Source organism: Misgurnus anguillicaudatus, chromosome 19 (assembly GCF_027580225.2).
Source record: "Misgurnus anguillicaudatus chromosome 19, ASM2758022v2, whole genome shotgun sequence".
NCBI lineage: Eukaryota > Metazoa > Chordata > Actinopteri > Cypriniformes > Cobitidae > Misgurnus > Misgurnus anguillicaudatus.
Genome location: NC_073355.2, coordinates 41,309,634 through 41,332,276, shown reverse-complemented (window position 1 = coordinate 41,332,276; position 22,643 = coordinate 41,309,634). Strand labels below are relative to the sequence as shown.

General features: G+C 36.5%; 1 protein-coding gene across 2 annotated transcripts; it reads right to left on the bottom strand.

Moving 5' to 3' along the window:
• Positions 1-815: 815 nt before the first annotated feature.
• On the bottom strand, positions 816-19,881 carry LOC129421559 (TLC domain-containing protein 4-B). Of its 2 annotated transcripts, XM_073857667.1 has the most exons (7): positions 19,586-19,881; positions 15,949-16,101; positions 11,169-11,258; positions 6,563-6,616; positions 6,358-6,457; positions 3,084-3,157; positions 817-2,991 (listed from the first exon to the last, which is right to left on the bottom strand). In XM_073857667.1, the coding sequence occupies exons 2-7, from the start codon at positions 16,092-16,094 to the stop codon at positions 2,661-2,663; spliced, it is 795 nt and encodes a 264-aa protein (XP_073713768.1). In that variant the 5' UTR covers positions 16,095-16,101; positions 19,586-19,881; the 3' UTR covers positions 817-2,660. The 2 variants fall into 2 exon arrangements, with proteins under 2 accessions (XP_073713769.1, XP_073713768.1); XM_073857668.1 differs by lacking the exons at positions 15,949-16,101; positions 19,586-19,881 and adding an exon at positions 10,877-10,971 and having other exon boundaries at positions 816-2,991; positions 11,169-11,210.
• Positions 19,882-22,643: the final 2,762 nt, after the last annotated feature.

Below are 22,643 nucleotides of genomic sequence, written 5' to 3'. Positions count from 1 at the left end.
GCGCAGCATAGATTATAACAGGGTGGTAGGTAAGTAAATAACGTACCATTAAATTGATTTTGGAATTTTGAATTGTGGGAATTTAACCTGCATTTCACATATTTTACATCGTTTCAAGTAAGTACAGCCTCATGAACTTTAAAGGGACACTCTTTAAATATACTAATTTTCCAGCTCCCCTAGAGTTAAACACTAGACCCTTCACCGTTTTGGAATCCATTCAGCCAATCTCCGGGTCTGGCGCCAGCACTTCCAGCACAGCCCAGCACAATCCATTGAATCTGACCAGACCACCAGCATCGCGCCAAAAAACAACCAAAGAGTCTAGACATTTTTTCTATCTAAAACTTGACTCTTCTGTAGTTACATCGTGTACTAAGGCCGATGGAAAATTAAAAGTTGATTAAAAATTAAAAGATTTTCTAAGCAAACATGGCTATGAACTATACTCTCATTCTGGTGTAATAATCAAAGACTTTGCTGCCGTAACATAGCTGCAGCAGGCGCAATGATATTAGGCAGCAGCCGAAAAAAAAAATAGAAATTTTAATTTTCTGTCCGTCGATGATGTAACTACAGAAGAGTCAAGTTTTAAATAGGAAAAATATTGAAACTCTTTGGTTATTTTTTAGCGCAACGCCAATGGTCCAATCAGATTCAATGGACCGTGCCAAGCCATGCCAAAAGTGGGAGCGCCAGACCCGGAGATCAGCCGAATGGACTACAAAACGGCAAAACTCAAATGTTCAACTCTGGGGGAGCCGGAAAACAAGCACATTTTTTAAAAAAGTGGAATTTCCCTTTAAGATTGTGCTAAATCTACAGCGGTTTTGAAAAAAGTTAAAGTAAAAGTTGGATCAACTCGAATAATTATTTTAATAAGTAACGCCAAAAATTAGTTTTTTACACTTACATTTTCTCACTTTAAGTGAAAAATTAAAGTTGAAAATGTTTACATATTTTAAGCATTACCAATTGAATTAATTCTTTACATTTTTTCACATTGATTTGTCACTTAATAAGAGAAATGTAAGTTTATAAAACTTTTTTAAAATATTTTTTTAGGCGTAACCAATTAAAATAAGTTTTATAAGTTTATATAGTGAAGTACTTTAACATACACCTATCATTTATAACCTTTAGTCTCGGAGCAATGGATTAAAGCTACAGTGCTATATGCTAACATCTAACATATCTGCATAACTGATCTATTAAAAATCTGCAAAGGCATGTAAATATTAGTTTTCATTATTTGGAGGAGTATTATCAGTCAAATTTTCTGTTGATTTTGGTTAGCCCTTAAAAACCTCAATACTAGTATCATACTAGGAACGGCCAGTCCCTGAAAAACACTACAATGATATCAAAACTATATCAAAAGGCATCAGATTGTGCAACAGGTGTTTGGATGTCGTACCACAGACCATAACTTCATTTCCATAAAACCATCACGTTAGATATTACACAACCAAACGGCCATTTCATCTCCCAAACATACATTTTATATATATATCTCACGGTCACAGCTTTTAGCATTTAAGGTCTGGAGGAGTATTTGGTTATACTTAGAATTATGGACGTAAGGCAAAACTTCCTACGAAATTCCCTCTTATCCAGCAGGGTCACATTCTGTGTCACCAATTCTTTGATGATTTTAAGATGAAATAACATTCGTTTTGGAGGCCTACCTGATTTTGAAGCCTCTGAAAATACAGAGATTTACTCTCGTTGTCTAATACTTGGCAGAAGAAAGTACTGCATACGTTCATACATATATTCGCAATACCACAGCACAGATAAATATCAGCCGGAAATCAGATTCAAGAAGAGCACGACAGCAGCATTCAACATCATGACGCATGCAAAGACCTAAAGGATGGGAGAAAAGATTCATTTGGCAGGAGAAAAGGTAAGGAAAGCTTGTGCCTCGCTCACTGACTGTTAAGCACTTCAGAGAGGCCGTGACGTGTAAAATACAAGCAAAAGCGAAGAAAAATGAGCAGACACAGCATGCACACGACCGTCACCGGCATCACATTAATGTCCTTCATATAACATAGTCATACGGCGAAGGAAACTTATTATAAAAAACCCCGAAGGCTTCAACCTTCATCGGACTGCTGCACGTGCAACAAAGCAAGTGTTGAAGTTTAACAGTGAAGGTTATGAGTGTTTGATTTGACCAGACCGTCCTCCGCTGGTCCTGTAACGTCACTTGGAGATGGATATAAAAATCTGCTTGTGCTTAAGACGGCAGATCTGCTTGTGCTCTTCATAGAGGTAGATCTGTGGTTTCATGGAGGCTCGTAACCGGTCAGAGTATACTGGCAATGTAGATATTTGACTGCGACACATCAGCACGGGTGTGAAACAAGGAGAGAAGATTTGATCGGCACCGGCTTTATAATGGAGATGTGATGGAGCGTCTCCTTACGTTAAGAGGCACTTGAGGCCTTTGGTTGTGTTTGATGCATAACAGGTTAGTTACTTTGACTAACTGGACCGGTAAAAGTCAAGCAAGTGAAACACGGGTTATGATCTCTCCTCTCAGCCTCTGTGACACACGATAAGGAAGTTTATCCCGGTCTGGGAAAAACAATACATTTATTAATCTATAAGTCATTATTGCTGATATTGTTCTCTACATTCCCATGAATAGCTCAGTCTTTGTGGTTGTTCATGTGAGTGGACTGTTTGGAGTCCGATTTGCTTCCTCTCAGCTTGCCTTTGAGGACCTTGTAGCAGCCGCGAGCGATTTTGTACATCCAGATTGTATTTAAGATGTCCAGGCAAACGCAAGATACGATCCAAGCGACCTGAGCACCGAGACCCAACCGATAGAACTCTGGCGTACCGAACGTAGCGAAAACCTTCGCCCAGTACGGGGGCATCACGGCGATCCGGACGAGGAAGAACACGACCGCCATAGCGACGCCGTTGATGACCACCAGCGGATGAGTACTGGGGTACGATAGTGCTACAAAAAACCACCTGTGATGAGAATAAGGCACATTATTAAAATATTAGGTTGAAGAGTTTGTAAAAAACAAACAAATAAGATAATGAATGGTTGTGAATCTCACCTTTGATTCACAAATGGCGTCGACAGTTCTGAAATCAGCCGGAAGTTTGCGAAATAAGGAAGCATTCCCTGTGTCTGTTTGAGAAGAATAAGCAGTCACAAGATTACTAAAAGCATTACAATCAATTAGGGATGCAACAATATAATTTTTGTGGGGCGATACCGATTTAAACAAACAACTATTAGCCGATACCGATATTAAACAATTATATACAATACTATACCGTAGGCCTATAAGCTAGTTTATTTCTGCATCAATTAGGATCTATTTAACATTCAATTGACCATCATAATAAGAGAGGCACAAAGTAAGATAAAAGTTTGGCGATTTTTGGTCTTTTTCCGAGATTTGTGCCCAGACCACAGACATTTTCCCGAAATACTCTTACTGGCTCATGTGCATGAGTAATCTCTCATGTGATAAACTAAACTAAAGTGATTTACTATTTTCCTCCAATCACACGTCTGTTTTGTTTGTATTTTGTTTTGGGAAGTATTTAATTACGGATTTTGATAATTATTTTTAAAAAATGCTAGATTATGCAACAGACATGCAACTTATTGCCTTCACGCAATTAATTAATAAACAATCGGTATCTGCCTTTCTTGTGCTATTGCCGATATGCTGATGGTTCAAATTGCATAAAAAATCGTCCGAAACAGAAACGGCCGATACATCGGTGTATCACTACAATCAATACAAATTCCATATATATTTATCTATTAAATAACAACAAATAAATTAAAACATAATTCATATATAGACGGTTTCAGCAGTAACAACATAAACAAGCGGCTGTCGCAATCCGCACGTAACTTCCGGTATACTCCGCGTAGAATAAATAACAACAAAGTTCTTTAAACGTAGTTTATTTATATAACAAGCAAAAAAACAACACATTACCTAGGAAACCAAAACATTTGTTATTTTCGACGAGGCATTTGTTCAAGGGATCAGTTTAGCAACTAGTCAGACCATTAAAAAAACGAAACCGGAAGTAAGGTTCAGATCCAGACATGTATCACATGCGTCCGATGAAACCGTCTATACAACGACTGGATAACATCATAAAAGTAACATTTTTACTTTAAAACAGTTGGCAAAACTTTATAATAAGGTTGTATTTACTATTTTAGCTAACATGAACTAAAAATGAACAAGACTTTTATAGTATTTATTAATCTTAGTTAACTTCAGAATTTACTAATACATTATTAACCCTTTATATGTGACGGTCCCACAAGTTTGGCATTATATTTAAAAAATAATAATTTATTGGTCTAAACCTGAAATAATCTTGACAAATTATTTATTGTTGGAAAGCTCTAGGAATGTAGTTTTCATATTGTAAGGCCATTTGATGATAGAAATTGTAAAGTGAAAGTCATTTTGTTAAATGTCACTGACGCTGTAGGAATACATATGAATTCTTATATATTCATAAATCTTAATTCTTCAAATTAATCTATGAATCCTCAAAAATCTTGACAACCTACATATAACTGGAAAGCTCTCTGAGAAAGTAGTTTTCATATTTAAAAACCTTTTTGCATTAATAAAAATGCAGTGACAGTAATTTATTAATTTGTGACAAGATTATGCAGCTAAACGTTGACACCTAGTGGCCTTTGTTGGTAAAACCACTAAAAGTGTGACAGAAACTAATTTTTTTGTGATTTTAACTTGAAATTCAATTCAGAACTACTTGTGGCTTTATTTTATTTTTTTAGTGTTTTGGTGTAAATCATTTTCATAAAAAAAAAAATACATACTTTATTCCATTGTTTTTATTTTTTTAAATAAATTTAAATTGGTATTTCTTAATTTAATATTCACAACTCCAAACACTTCAGTCAAAACTGGTAAAGTGTCTTCTTTAAAAAGAGACCAAGGCTTCTAGACCAAAAAATGGCAGAATTAAATTAATATGAAGGTCAAAAGGGGGGCTGACAGTAGGGATGCACGATATATCGGCCGACATATCGTTATCGGCCATTAACTGCTTATTTTTTAATATTATCGGTTATCGGTCTGATAGCAAAATTAGGCCGATAAATAAAAGCAGATAAATGATGGATTATTTTGGTTTGTTGAACCACTTCACTTGCTCATTGCTGGCCATGTGGAGTTTTGATTGGTGCTTTCTGTGACATAGCATGAAGATGACACGTGTTGCGGGCTGAAGAAGAGTATGCTAGTCTAGCGCAAAGACAAGATGTCCGCGGTCTGCGAGTTTTTCATTGTGAAAATAAGAATATGTATCGGCCTATAGATACCGGTTATCGCCCACCAAATTTAAAGAGTTATCGGTATCGGCCAAAATTTCCATATCGGTGCATCCCTAGCTGACAGTTAAAGGGTTAAAAACAAATGTTGAAAATGTTACCATTAGTTAATGCACCATGAACTAACATGAACAATTGTACTAGCATTAACTAACATGAACAGATTAATAAATACAGAACAGCATTTGACAATGTTAACAAATACTGTTAAAAACTGTATTGTAATGTGTTACCACAAACTTAATATAAGTTTAAATACATAAATAAAATTAATATAAATTATAATAAAAATTCAAGTTTAAATTAGGGCTGTCAAAAGATTAATCGTAATTAATCACATACAAAATAAAAGTTTGTTTTTGCATAATATACTGTATGTTTGTGCACTCTGTGTAATTATTTTGTATATATAAATACACACATGCATGTATGTATTAAAAAACATTTACATGTATATATTTATATTTATTAAGATTTTAATATCTTTTATGTGATATGTAAATAAATAAAAACACATAAAATGTTCTTACACTAATACATGTATGTGTGTATTTATGTATATATACATATACATAATATTACACACAATACACATACATATATTATGCAAAACAAACTTTTATTTTGTACGCGATTAATCGTGATTAATCTTTTGACAGCCCTAGTTTAAATACATAAATAAAATTAATATAACTTAATATAAAAAATTCAAGTTTAAATACATACACTAGTCAACATTTGAAGTGGATCAAAAAACTTTCATCAAAGTTGTCCTAAGACAAGAACGGGTATTGGGTAAGTGTTTCAAGACAACTTTGAGGAAAGGTTTTGATATACTTCAAATGTTGACTAGTGTACATAAAATGTATGTGTGTAAATGTATTGCCCACCAATTCAGAAACAGGACATTACATCACAAGACATTTCTAGTAGTAAATATGCTTAATTTTAATGGTCTTATCTTGTGAATAAAGTAAACAGACACTTACCAGCACATATCCATAAGCATACAGTGCCGCCAAGTGGTGACAGACAAAAAACACATCTCCCATAATTCTCCAGTTACAAGCTAATAGCAAAAGATCATAAGAAATGAGACATAAAAATAAAAGGAAGATGTAAATACACATATGCAGATCTGACATATGTTATCTGTGCTTAAACTACGCAAAACAAATAATGTTCATACCATAAAAGAGATATCCACAGGTGATAGCAACATTCAGCTTTACCAAGTTAGGATCTCCCCTGCAAATACATTTCATATAGCATTAAAACACACACGCATACAATGTCAGCAATAAAACTGTGTTTGACTTTAATACGTTTAAAATAAAGTGTTTATTTAAAGGTATAATGTGTGAATGCATCAGCACCTGTTAAATGGGTATAATTTAAAGATAAAACATGCGAGGGTAACACAGGTTATTTAATTCAAACATTACAGTAAATTGCTTTTAACACCAGCAGACTGATAACTAAAAACACAGAAACTAGTCACTGAATGAAATTATATTCAATAGTTAATAGTCCATTAAATTCATGCTGGTAAACAAGAGACATTTAAATGTGCAGTTGATGCTTGTTTTTCGTTTCAAACGTTTCACACGTTTCAGTATAACTGCTGATTGTAACTACAAAATTTGCTTCTAAAATAGGATACATAAAAGGCAAAAACATGTGGACCCCCACCCCTACTTGTTGATAAATTTGACTACAAGGCAAACAGATGTATCATGCATGAAGTTATGGATTCCCCTGAGACACAGTTTTACAAAATGCAACACACCAAAAACCTTAACATAGCACTGTTAAAGGAGGCCACCAGTAAACAAACACTTTATTATTTTGACGGGCCTGAACAAAGCCCATACCCAACTGAACACCTGGACTGTGAGCCGGACCCCATAATCGACCTGATGCTCAAGTATAAGCAAAATCTTAACATCTACTGTAGCATTGAACTTGAACAGAATAGTTCATAAACTATATTAATATCTTCATGAACACATGGGGGTGTGCACAAACGTTGGGCTAACCAGTATATATTAAATTGTACAAATTGCCAGACTGTTTGCTGTCAAATTTATGCTGTTACGCTCTTAAAAATAAAGGTACTACATGATGCCAGAGAAGAATTATTTTTGGCCTGTCATTGCGTCCCAAACAACTCAAAATAGAAGCCTAATATGTGGGCGCCCTTAAAAATCCACCTTTGAGAAGTTCAAATATATTTAAAATGATTTCTACTTGTACAGATGCAAAGAATTAAACATTAAAAGATGTTTTTACCCTTTTTACTGACCTACATAGACACTCATTAGGGGTGCGCCCCACACAAACATGACACACTTACAACAGACTCAGTTTGATTTTTTATTTTTTTAAATAAATGATAACATGACTAACAGTCAAATAGTACAACTAAACAATTTTATTTTGTATCAATTTGCATTATATATTTAATTTTTTTGTAACATGTTAAAGTAGCTTTCTTCTCTGGCCAACTTTAGGGGGGCGGCGCCCCAGTGCCCCCATTGACCAGCCACCACTGCTCTGACCCTGTAAAGTGATCAGGATATTGATACACACTGAACGCAGGTGTTCACTGACACAGGTGAAGTAGGTTATCTCTGAGAGTTTGTGAAACCAGAGCTTAAAAATAAGTCCTCATAGCCTCTATGTGACACCACAGGCTCATTCATCAACATCTGAACTCTTAACTGCTCCATCACGACTGCTACAGTCTGGGTTTACTGTCACAAATTTAATAGGATACAGAATAATAAAATTTTCTTTAAAAAAAAAAAATCCAGATAATTTACTCACCACCATGTCATCCAAAATGTTGATGTCTTTCTTTGTTCAGTCGAGAAGAAATTATGTTTCTTGAAGAAAACATTTCAGGATTTTACTCATTTTAATGGACTTTGATGGACCCCAACACGTAACAGATTTGATGCAGTTTAAAATTGCAGATTCAAAGGACTCTAAACAATCCCAAACGAGGCATTAGGGTCTTATCTAGCAAAACGACCGTCATTCTCGACAAGAAAAACAAAAATATGCACCTTTAAAGCACAACTTCTTGTCTATCTCCGGTCCTGTGACGGGCCAGCGCAACCTCATGCAATACGTCATCACATCAAGAGGTCACAGAGGACGTATGCGAAACTACACCCCAGTGTTTACAACTGTGGAGAAAGAGGACCGTTCCAACGTTGTTGTATGTGGAATGATACTAATTAATGTCTTTGTGTCAGTTTATTGTTTAAAATGGTCCGCAAATGTGCGTTTCATATATGTAACACGTGACTTCTCTACGTCACTACGCATTTACGTTACGTCACGCAGGACAGGAGTCCTAGTGGTTTAAAAGTGCATATTTTTATTTTTCTTGTCAAAAATGACAATCGTTTTGCTAGATAAGACCCTTATGCCTCGTTTGGGATCGGTTATAGTCCCTTGAAACTCCGTTGAAAAAAACTGTTGAGTTAAGTATTAAATGTTGGGCTCCATTAAAGTCCATTAAAATGAGAAAAAACATAATTTCTTCTCGACTGACCAAAGAAATACATCAACATTTTGGATGACATGGTGGTGAGTAAATTATCTGGATTTTTCTTTTAAGAAAATTGACTACTCCTTTAATGGCCCGTCACACGATAGTTTAGAGTCCCTTGAAACTGCAATTTTAAACTGCATTAAAACTGTTAAGTATTGGGGCCCATCAAAGTGAGAAAAATCCTGGAATGTTTTCCTCAAAAAATATAATTTCTTCTCGACTGAACAAAAACAAACATAAACATTTTGGATGACATGGTGGTGAGTAAATTATCTGTTTTTTTTTTTTTTAAGAAAATGGACAAAGTTGATCAGATAAAGAGGTTTATGAGTAAATGGATATAAGGGATGAGTCCTGCCCCTTGTAATGTAACATATGCTGGGTTGTTTTAACCCACTGTTGGGTTAAATATAGACATTTTCTGAGTTAATTTAACCCAGCAGCTGGGTACATCCCTTTTTAACCCAATGCAAAACTTTATTTTTATTCTAACATTATTAACAGTATTTTATTCTAAACCATAAAAATTGTTAATGTGTGCTGTTATCTTATCTATTGCTGTTATGGACTTCAAAGGATGAACTTGGACCATCTCATTCTGACTTCATTAATCTACTTTACTATCAGGGTCTTTGTGTCACACCTGGGCATAGATAACTCGTGGCTTTATGAACAAATACCTCGGATTGAATCTAAATAAGTGAGATAAACATTTTGGCCAAAGTTCATGGAGCTGTCATGGATCACTCACAAAAGACACAACTAAGCAAATTTCTTCAACTTTGATCTGATTCAGTTTACCATCCAAGTTTTGCACAAGCATATCAGTTTAGGGTTCTGACTGAAGCGACTCAAGAAGAGGACTTTCATCCAAAGTGACTTACAATGCATTCAAGGTTACACATTTATCATGCATTCCCTTGGAAATTGAACCTATGACCTTTGCATTGCTAATGCAATGCTCTACCATTTGAGCCGCAGGAATAAGCTTAAACTTACTTGTCCAACAAAATCTCAAAGCAAATCAGTATTTAACAGTGTCAATGAACTTGGGGGTGATGGTGGGTTTTTGCCAAGATTGGACAGTGAGACTGAGGTTCATCCTTTAAAATGTGATCAAAGGAGAAAAAGGCCTAAAGGGGTGTCACATGACACCAGTGGGAAGTTTGGCCATATCCTGTTGAAAAGTGCCTTGTTGGCAAGAGTTAGATCTGGCGGGGAGTTTCCAAAAAAAGACCGCATTAGACAACAAAAAAAACTGGCCTTTTACAACAAAATAGGGCCGCACAATATATCGAAATATTGCAGATGGCATATTGCAATAACCGTATAATTTATCCAAAACATAATCTAATGGTTATGCATAGTCAAAGTTTTTGCAAAGAGACTGGAACAGAAATGAGTGCTTGTGCATGCTCTGACGTGTGAAAGATGATGCAAAAGAATGCAAAACATGTATGCGTGTTATATAATTTTCAGATGTAAACATATTTTAATATCTCCAAACCGATTTCACAAACTGAAAGCAATATTGCATTGGATATTGTATACAGCATTAGTTGTCAATATCGTGCAACCCTACACCAAACACGCCTAAGATATGAAACCGAAACATATGATTCCTATGAAACCACTGCAGTGAATATTCAACCACTTACAAACCAACAATGCTGGTTGAAAAGAAATAGAATGAAAAAACCTCATTCATCTTCAATGAGAGATTTAGGTTTAAGTATAAACCTTTAAACAGACCCGCAATGAGAGCGTCTGAAATCCCTCTAAAGAAAATGAACAAGTGAAACACCTCTGAAGGTGTTGAGGAACTGTACAAACATGTTCATGCTGTAAAAACTTGGAGACTTGGAAACACAAAAAACGAGATGGAAGATATTGAGAAAGAAAAAAGAAGACTGTTTCAAAACCTGTTGCAAAGGCACACTTACAGTATAATATGTTAAACTGCCGTCTAGGTAGACTGCTTTTCAGGTTTTGAAACAGAGCTCAAAAACATCCACTGAAGACAAATGACCATTTTCACCTTCAGGATGCAAAGATGCAGATCAGACAGGCGGCAGGCAGAAAAGAAAAATAAAGATGATAAATGAGACAGCGCAGACAGTGAGAATGCTTTCAGTAAAGCTTTCACGAGTTTGGTAATAAACTGTAATGGAATATACCACACAGTCTCCAAAGATGCATGAAGGTGAAACCACATTTGAACGTTCGGCATCTTACCAGACTGGGTCTTTGTTGACGGCATCATCATACCAGAGGATATAGAGACAGAACAAGCCCACGATTAATGCATGGACGGTTGATACCAGCCTGAGGATACAAAAACAACTCAGTTATTCATAAACAGACTCAAGTGCACAATTCAGAGGGATTTTATTCTGCAACCATGGTAAATTTACTCTCAAGACAATTATTGATCTTAAATTAACAAACAGCATACATTACTGATCAGGCCTGGCCCACCCAATCAGAGGCTTGGCCCACCCTGGACTCACACCACATAACAGCCAATCTTTTGGCAAAAAATCTGTAATGTTATACTATATTAACAGACATGAGAATAATTCTTAAGAAAAACAGCATTTCAGATAAAATTTACATTTGTAGTTTGTAACAAGTTTGTTTTAGGTGATGTAAATAGTTATTTAAAAAACTGCCCCTTTTAACAAAACATAACAAGAACAAGAAAAACCAATTCTTACAGTTCATGCTTTACTCAAGAAACAAGTTTGTTTTAGTTGATGTAAATAGTTTTTTTTAAAGAACTGCTCCTTTTTATCAAATCTAAAGTAACTTAATTAATACAAGATCTGTTAAGGGGTGAAAAAAATATTACAAATGCAAAAAGAAAGAATGTACAAATAAATAAATAAATAAAAAGTTACTAAATAGTTCCAACAACAATAACAAAGAACCCTAACAACTGTCTTAAATATATAATATTAAAACTATAGACATGTGAGATTAAAGCATTAAAGAACCCCCCAATCCCCCCACATGGAATATCACTAGGCCCACCTTTCATCTCATATCTGGAGCCGGGCCTGTTACGGATTCATTTCAGATTTACACTACCAGTCAAAAGTTTTGAAAGACTTGACAGAAATGTTCAGTGTTTCCCATACATTGATTTATTTGTGGTGGCCCACCACAGAATCAACACTGGCCCCCACAAATAGAATTTTCATGATTCCCATTTACATTTTTATTTCACCATTTAAAACAGCTTAATACGGCTTAAAATATAATTTGATATATAATATAGATCAAATACAGATACAGATCAAAGAGTAGAAGTGAAACATATTTCAGGTGCCAACACTAGATCAAACGCAAACACGACGTGATGACGTCACAAATATGCTAATTAGCGGGTGACGTCATCACCACCAGTCTCCTCAAAGTCCTGTGGGAAACACTGATGTTAACTATGATCTTAAAAATCTTTTACTCTGAAGGTGTATGGTTAAATGCTTGAAATTACGTTTGTAAACAAAAATATACCCGTGACAAATAAATTGATTTCTATTATTAGAAAACTAAAATTTTATTTTAAAATGTTATTTTTGAAATAGATGATCTTTAGGGTGTACACACCAAATGCAAATTCAACGATTTGCGCGAGTAGATTACATACAAAATCAATACAAAGTTGCGAAAAGACGCAAATAGACATGAAGTCGTGCAGCACAATGAGAATGACGCGAATATGGACTCATACGCATCTTTGTGCAAGTTGAAAATATTTAACTCAAGCAAAAAAATAGCATGACACAAAGTTAAATCCCGCGAGTAATCTAGAGCGAGGAACGCAATGTTTCACGTTTGGTGTATACGCAGCATTAGACTAAATATTAAAAAACAGCTAATAAGAGCCCAGTTTTTGAACTCCTTTAATATTCTTTAAAATGCATCCTAAGGTGAAACTTTAAGAGGCTTCTTAATAAAATGTAAAGAGTACGGTTTTCCAATTTCTAAGTAAAAGTTGACTGCACTTCGGATGATAAAACATAACAGTTTTGATTTATTTTGGTTGCTTTTAGTCACCAACATCATTCCCACAGATACATTTGAGTTATGCCATAGTTTGGACTTTTTTTATTATTTTGTAATGTGGAAAAAATATATAAACTAGATTAATCACATACAAAATAAAAGTTTATGTTTGCATAATATTAGGGGTGACCCCGAATAGTCGAAGATTCGATGCATCGATAGGAGAAGCCTGATTCGACTACCAATCTCACAGTCGAATCATCGCAGATGTGTTATGAAATGAGGATCCTTTAATTTTGGCCGTATATGGGTGCACTGTGCACAACTCTGATTTCACATATAACAGCTTTCTCCCAATATATTAATATACAGCATATTATTATAATTCTGCAAATAATATGTGAAGTATCAGCTTTCAATAAATATTTTTAAAATGCGTTAATAAATCCAGCAACCCCTGTGACCGGGCTACACGTCCATAAGAGGGTCCTATGTTAATAAACCATTGCCTCTTTGTTTCTACATTTAAAAGAAAAAGCTGGCAATTCTGGCTATACTTACATTATTTTAATAATTTCTTCATTTTATTTTATTTAATTTTATTTTATTAATTATTATGGTTATCTGATGTATCTATTTGGCTTGTGTTTTGTTTTCGTGCACTTGAGGCATTTTGCACATTTGTTCTGCACTTTGTTACTTCTGACCTTATTTTATAAAAAAAAATTATTTATTATAAACGAAAATTCTGATCTAATTTAAGTCTGTACATTTTGGATTGCTTTTCGTTGTATAAATTTTGCACTATTGCATGCAGGCCATGCTTGCGCATGCAATTTAGCCGAACGTGCTAGGTGCTCTGCGTCTCATATTTAGAAGTTCATCAAACTAAACATTAAAAACTGGATGTTTTCAACGGGTATACGTTTTTAAAATGTATTTAGAACATAGTGGTTATCTTGTCAAAAGTTAAACTACAAAATAGGTAAGCCGTTTCTTTAAATGTCTGTGAAGAAACGGAAAATATCTGCACCGAACCTATATTTATGCCTGACACGACTGTCTTTCTTGTGATTTAATATTATGGTTGGTGTTCACTTTCAAATGATAAAAAAGAGATTCCTGAAATAAATAATATTATCAGTTGTTTCTGTATCTAAAGTGAATGGAGATGATCAAAGTGAAAGCAAGCAGGTATTTCTGTGCTAAATAATAACGCATAGTGTCTATAAAATCATTAATTTCAGTGTTTTTATGAATTGTAAGCTTAGTTTTTATAATTTGCAGTAACAATCACAAATTATTTGTCATTTCTCATTTGTAGTTTTTTTTGGTCATGACTGCTTTGACGCGCTTAATCTCCAAATTAAAGAAAAACACAGAATTAGCCGAGGTTTCCAAGGCAGGATCACCTTTGTTATATTTTTAGGTTTAGTTATCAAAATGTTTTTTGTGTGATGTTCTGTAGATCGAAATGTTATGAGGAATAATTAAACAAATGTTGCCTTACATTTTACCTTAAAAATATATAAATGCATCGTCAGTTTTGTCTTCGTTCATCACTTGAAAGACAGTTTTTGGTCACTTTATCAAAAAGTTGTTTATGTGTGCTGCTTGTGAAAGAAAATAAAAGTTATCAATTTGTACCTGGTCTGACCCCCTCCCAACCCATGCACACACACATTTAGATGATTCGACTATCGGTCGACTATGAAAAGATTTGACAATTCTGATTCGAATATGAAAATCCTTAGTCGAGGACAGCCCTACATAATATACAATATAAATTGGATATTTTTGTGTGTACACATGTAAATGTTTCTTAAATATATACATGCATGTGTGTATATTTACATATACAAAATAATTACAGTGCACACACACCATGCAAAAACCCCTATTTTGTTTGCGATTAATCGCAATTAATCTATTAAAGGCGGAGTCCATGATGTTTGAAAGCCAATGTTGATATTTGAAATCCCCTTAACAAACACGCCCCTACCCCAATAGAATCTGGACCTTCTGTTGATAGACCCGCCCCACACATACTGTACGCAACCCGGCATTTGATTTGATTTGATTGGCTATAAGTGTGTTTTGGTAGTCGGCCCGTCTCCTTTTCCAAACCGTTTTTCAAACATCGTGGACTCCACATTTAATATTATCGCCCTAATATAAACAAAAAACAATTTAGTTTTTCAAAACTTTTGACTGGTTGTATCAACAGGTTTACTCTCATTTTTGTATAAAGAACAGAAATGCGCATTAGCTGTATCCTCCGACATCACAATGCTGACACAGCAAGAAACATGAACTATACTTACTGTACACTGATAACTGTGCATGAACTATGATTTCATCTACTATGGATCCAGGCAGTGCGGATGTGTGTGGATAAAATCAGTTGTACAGTCTATGAGTCCTTGACCTTTGTATCTGTTTTGTATTATCATGTAAACCTTTGTTGTCATACTGTATCCCCACCAGCGGGGATAATTTATTCTCAAAAGCTATGAACAAGGTATCCGTGTTATTACAAATGCTTGCCTTTATTAAAAAATAATGCGACCTCAGTATTCATACACATAATGTGGAGAACAGACCTTTACATTTGCACACAAAATCTCACTTTGCTTCACTGATGATCAGATGTGACATTTAAAGCAATACAACAAAAAAACAAGTAAATTGGTGTATAAACAATGAAATCACAGTTTGCATAGCTTTTGATTATATAATCATTCCTAGTACTGTATGACATTTCTAAACCTAAGGTCACATTAACCAGGTTAAAAAGATTACAAAGGTGATTACACCAAATTGCAATTCAACTGGATTTCACAACACTGTACAGAGATCAATGCGTTGAGGTTTATGCAACTAGTGCAGCATACAATACCGGGTAGTTCATTTGTACTTTTGAGAACTAGATTTGTTATGTAAAAAAAAATCGTACCCGTGCATGAATAAACTGTGTTGTGGTGGTGTGCATGTTAGTTGGTACCTGGAGTTCCAGTCGTTGAGTTTGTTGGGTGGTAACCTCCCGTAACCCTGCGAGAAGTTGGAGGACAGAACCGGACTGATGCAGGAGAAGAAGAGCTGAAAGCCCACGAAGCTGCCGGACACGACATAAACCTCTCTCATATCCATCTCTCACCTGAAGCAAAGACTGATTCAGTGAACTATGAACTGATTCATTCATACAAGATTCAACTCAAAATGATTTTGGACTGGGAAGAACTATCGCATGGCCTGTTCTTTAAATACGTGGCACATGAGTTGTATAAGCAAACTTTTTGGCAACTTCTGTATACTTTTCAAATGCCTCAAGCCCCATTTACTGGAATTGCATGACTTCTGTCTTCATGTTATCTATCTATAAATAAACACATTTTTGCCTGGGATAACCAATGGAATAAGAAAAGGAAATAAACCTCTTGTACCTCAGGTCAAAGCCCCCAAAATTGAACGGCTGGAATTATTAGTGCTTGTGTTTCATAATAGATTAGGACAACGCACTCCTTTTTTTAAGGGCAGCTACACAGTTTGGATATTTTTGTGCATCAGTATTTTACAGCATTTAGGCTTTGACCATTAACAATAAAAGCATTGATGCTTAGTATTTGTCAGATTATAGCATGCATGCCTTTCAAAGCCTGGATCAAGAAGGCTGTAGGCATTTATGTGAACGTCTATAAGAGGGCATGATGAAATCCATTGTGAAACAAACTACTAATACACAAACAATAGGATATACAGCACTAATCCTATCAAAACTGAAAGTAAACACGCAACAGTATTTCTTTAAATAAGCTTTGGGTTAAATAATGTATCCAAATACTGACAGGCAAGAAAAACATGTCACTGATAAAGAGGGGTCATGTGCATCGGTGTAATGACTTCGTCTACAGTAGTAGTAACCAGGCCACTGTTGCTTCATTGTGAACTTATTCTCATAATATATAACACTGCAATCTAATATATATAATCTACTCTTATGGTGCGAATGAAGCACTAATGGGGCATATGCACCAAAAGCGAATTGACCTATGGCTAAGCCACGCCCCCAAACGCAATTTAATCCTGCGAGTAATCTAGAGCGAGGAACGCAATGCTTCGTGTTTGGTGCGTACGCAGCATAAGCTTGAGTGAAATACATGTTAAAGGTGCAGTGTGTAATTTTTAGAAGAATCTCTTGACAGAAATGCAAAATAATATTCAAAACTATATTATTATGCTGCGTTTGCACCAGCCGCGGTGGAGGCGTGGAGCGCAAGTGATTTCAATGTTAAGTCAATGTGCAGACGCGTTGACGCGCGTCAGGAGGTCCCGCGGCGCGGAAGAGGTGAACCTCGCGTGAAAGGCGCGAATTGAGTGTTGTGCGCGGTACGCGCGAATGGTGCTATTGTGCATTTTGCGGTTCACGCGAATTTGCGGCTGACGCCCGAGTTGAAAAATTTGAACTTTGGTGGAATTTCGCGCCGCGTTAACCAATCAGGAGCCTGCCCGCTGCTGTGGTGGCAGCCCCGCCCGGAGTCACTCACTCAACCAAGGCTTGATATTGTCCGTGCGCAGTCACCCGGAGCTATACGACACAAGTTGTTATTTCTATAGAGGAGACAGGAATAAAAAGCTTGGAAGAGTGTCAGTAAGGACTTTGGGCAACCTGGTAAGTTGTAATACACACTTCACTTTTGAGTCAAGTGACGTTTATCGACCTGCGCCGTTTATTTTCCCCCTATAGTAAGGTTACCAAATACAAACTGGTAACTCTTGATAAATGCACAATCAACATCAGTCACCTTGCAAACAGACACTCGCACAGCAGTTGCCCCTCCCACAAGAAGCGGATTTTGCCTCGGTGCGCGTCAAATGCTTGCTTTTTCCACGCGTCTACTCCGCTCTACACGCGCAAAATGCATTCAAAGTGTTCAAGCGTAGGCGCGGTAGACGCGATTTTGACGTCCAAAACGCGTTTAGTGTAAACTCAGCATTAGGGGTGTATAAAGACCTTTCATAATGAACCGTTATGTGTTTATTACCTTAGAATGAGACGTTTTTATCTACATATACAGAGGGTCCCCTTACGTAGAAGTCGCCATTTTGTGCCGCCATGTTTTTACAGAAGCTCTTAACAGACAAACAAGTTGTCTCTGCCGATGACATGTTTGTCTGGTGGTGGCTACCGTAGCTTCTCTATGTGTTTCAAAAGCAAGAGATGAGCAGTGGAATGAGCCTTTGGTTGCAATTCGCAACCTCGCCACTAGATGGTGCTAAAATTTACACACTGTACCTTTAAGTCAATGCAAAGATGCAATAGACATCCTGCAGCGCAAATGACGTGACGCGAATTGAGGGTTTTGGGCGTTTGCGGTGCGTGAAGCATGATTCGCGCAAATGTGATTGCGACGTAGCGAGCTGAGGCAGAAATACGAAAAAACTATGGAGGAGAAAATCATTGTCGCTCTATGACACATCTTCACACTTTTATAGAAACTGGAATAAAAAGGATCTTGCTCTTAAAAAAGTGATTGAGGCGGTCGGCAAATCTGGTAATTGTAAAAACCGCTCTTTACTAAATATGTAACATGAATATCGTAATAATGTTTCTGCTTCATTTGCATCCGGTGTGAACGCACAGTTAGATTCACCGTGCACGCCTAATATTATTGACCATTATCTATCCTTAGATATATTTTAAGGAAACATGCATGCATACCATATTATCTACTTTCTTCTTAAACACAGCAGAAAGAAATGTGATGCATGCAACTTCCCTAAAACAAAGAAATTGACTTCTACACAAACCACAGATTGTCACCCATGGCTGCTTGTATGTGTGGAATTGCTATTTAAATGTCAATTCAATAACACGACAAAATTAATTTTTAACTTTAGTGCTGAATATTAAATTAATCACATTTCCTAAAAAGGCCTAAAGCAGCAGGGTCACAACGTGTTGACGTGTATCCACTGGTCACATTGTCACTCCATCATGACACCAGGAATAAAAATAGAAAACTGCACGAATGACCACTGCAATAAAAGCCGGTGCAATATAAATACACACAAAAAACCATTACAGATGGGTTTAATGTTATAATGGGAATTGTATTGGTTTTAATGGAACTATAATGGTATCTGTGGGTCTCTACTGATTGTGTTGATGGATTATTATCTGATGAATGGGAACAAAAACATCAAATCCTACTGGAATGAGGTCCACTTAATACTTGAGTTTTGTTATGGTTTCAATGGTAATGGCTCATAATATTTTTCGAATGAAAACCATTAAAATTTCTATTGTTTAATTCAACCTATTAATAATATAACAATTAATGATTCCTAACTGTAGTTTAAATTCAACATTCCCACAATCTCAAAGACATGAGTTGCGCATCTTTGTGGCATCAAGATGTTTAGCATAACAGTGTAACAATAACAATACGAGCAAGGGCGCATGCGCAGTGCGTAAAGACATTCAATTCTGCACACGTATCGACTAAAAACAGCGTCTGGTGCACTGAAGTTTCTTTATTCATCTCTCTAGTCTACCCAACAACGGCCGTGCCATTTAAATAATAATGCACGCGACAGGTGCAGCGGACGACGCGTCGCGAACGATTAACGCTTTACTTTACCTGATGAGAGTCGCATAGGGCTCAGTATACGCGTCTGGATGCTGGATATCTTCTTTATTTTCAACACAATACCAGTTTAGGTCGATGGCGACGGCAGGCGAGCGGCTCGTGCACGCGACCGCTTTAAAAGCGCGCGTCCTCCGTGGAGCGCTCAGGAAAACACAAAAGCTCCCGGTGCGAGGCCATTTTCCACCTTCACAAACACGCAAAAACGTCGCGAACCGCTGCTCGGTCAGAAATTCTCATTTCTCCGCCGCGTATTGACAGATCACTCTCCGTTGTGACGTCATAGCGTCTCCCGCCCACTACACCCTCCCGCGCACACCCCCTTATCAAGCCACGCCCACAGTATGAACTCTCCCCAACAAATTTTGTTTCTCACTGTTTTACTTTGAGTTTCCCTAATGGCTCAATAAGCATTTATTTTTCTTTATAGAAGTCATATTAAATTTAAGACATTGTGTTTTGTTTGGGAGTATGCAGAACAAAACAATACAACAGAAATGCAAGTTATTATATTACACGCAGCTGCAGAATTTATTGCACAATGCACAGAAAAACAAGAAGAGTGAGTCGGACACATAATGCAAGACTGCATGTTGATAGGGTCTGTTCAAGTGTTGTGCAATACTGACCTCTGCCTGGTAAAAACACTCCTCATGTTTCAGTCTGTTATGATGGTTTAAAGGGATAGATCACCCAAAAATCAAAATTCTGTCATCATTTACTCACCCTCATGTTGTTACAAACCTGTATAAATTATTTTGCTTTGATGAACACAAAAGAAGATATTTTGAGAAATGTTGTAACCAAACCGTTTGTGGACCCCGTTCACTTCTAAAGTAGGAAAAAAGAATACTATGGAAGTAAAAGAGGTCCACAAATGGTTTGGTTACAAAATTTCTTTTAATATCTCCCTTTGTGTTCATCAGAACAACAACATTTATATAGGTTTGTAACAACATGATGGTGAGTAAGTGATGACAGAATTTTCATTTTTTGGGTGAACTATCCCTTTAATTCCTGATGTGATCTGTCTGTAGTTTACAAACTTAAACCATAATATCTGGACAATAGTTGCTATATATGAAACTATTAAACTGCATTTACATTACAAAAGTGTGTATGTGAGAATAATATACTGTATGTTGTATACTCCTCATACCGGTTGACTTAAGTTTACCCATTAAAATATTAGGATAAGACAAATAAAATATGAATTCTTACATTTCTATTTCATGAATAGCTCAGACAAAATCATAACTGGCTCTGGTCTGGGGCAGTGCCCCCCTGCCCCCCAAACTCCAGCTATGTGTCATTTCTGTCAGAATTGCTCGGTAGACAGTTGCTAAATGGACCTGCAATTCAAGAGACTACCACATGGTGGCGGTATACATTAAATAAACTGGACTACTGCATGCAAAAAAATTAGCATCACATCTAAACTTAAAGTCGTCATGAAACGGAAGTAGCATTTGCCTTATTTTTCACGTGGTGACGTATATCCGAGTGAAACCGGCTTTTGAAATGAAATAAGGCAGCACTGAATATGTCCATCGAGATCTGATTGGATCAGTTGAAGTTGGGTCGTGTTGCTAATTGCTAATCACAGTCATCTTCTACCGGACCCCCGCCCACCTGCCATACCACATGACATGAGAGATAAGGTGTGTTCGACTTCATGCGGCGCTGCGCAGACCGATCGGTGGCTGACTTGAAGCAGTGCATTCCGGTTAGTATTTTTGTCCGACTTCAGCTGGCGCTGCAGGCACGTGATTGTGTCATATGGTTTTTAAGTACCGCGAGAGCGGTTCGAGATCAGCCGCCTGAGTAAGCCAGCGCAGTTCGCGAAGAGGAGCTGCACGGGCTGTAATGACGACACAGCTGTTTCACGATTGGTCGGATTCACCACATGACAACAATCACGTGCATTTCGTGTTTATTTTCACGCCCTCAGTTCCACAAATGCTCACAAATCTGTATTTTTATAACAGTTAAAGCTATTTTCATGTAGTCGCGATGTTATATTGTGTCATCTTCATCAAAATAAAATGGATAAAAAACGTAGACCCCACTACATTGGTATTTAAATAATATATGCTTATGTTGAACTCTTTATTCTTGTAAAACACTGCTGTAAGCCTCTTCAGTTCCACTCATGCTCATACACGGACATTCAAAACAGTATAATTCACTTTTTATGTAGTTTACATCTTACAAATCATGTTTAATGTGATTAAGCAAGCAAACGGCACGTGATCAGCCATGCCTGACGTAAATGCAGCAAGCTACGGGAACCACAGCGCGTCCGACTTCACGTCTCCGTTTTCAGCTCCTCCCCGCCTGCACGCGGCTAATCTCGCCGATCGGTTACATCCAGCCACAGCCGATGTCGAACACACCTAAAGCTTTGAGGAGGGTAGGAGATTTGCGTTTTTGATTAAAGATGATTTTTTTAAATAATGAAGCTCACAGATAAGTCATTTGTAAAAAAAAGCCAATATTCCAAAACAAATGGCAGTTTTAATTTTATTTATTTATGGTGACTTTAAGTGTATTGTACTGGCATTAGTTTGATCATCTTTTAATCATTTCTCTTGCTTGATCTCAAGTGCCTTTGCTTAGTGATGTCTTTGTAATATTATTAATAATAATACTTTTGAATAAAACCCCAAATCAAGCAGTCAACAAAACCACCAAAAATAATGTCCAGAACCGGTAAAAGGCTTGTTACGTGATCACTTTATTCACTTACCAAAAACACAGATTAAGTCAATGACTCATTGGGTGTATTTAAATGTAAGGTCACCTAAAGTAACATTGTAACACATGAATCAGGCGCACAGGTGTGGTAAAATGTGTAAAACTCATATCTTTGTTATTTTTTAATACAAAAAGACTAATCTGCAAAACTGTACAAATATCTTTTTTTTGGCAGGAACAAGAAAGCTACAAGTTAAAGATTTAAAGGTGATGTGTTCTGTTAAAATCCTCCTGGGTTTAGTGTGCAGACAGAACAATAAAGTACATAAATTATCACCAAAAGTGTAAATGCTGA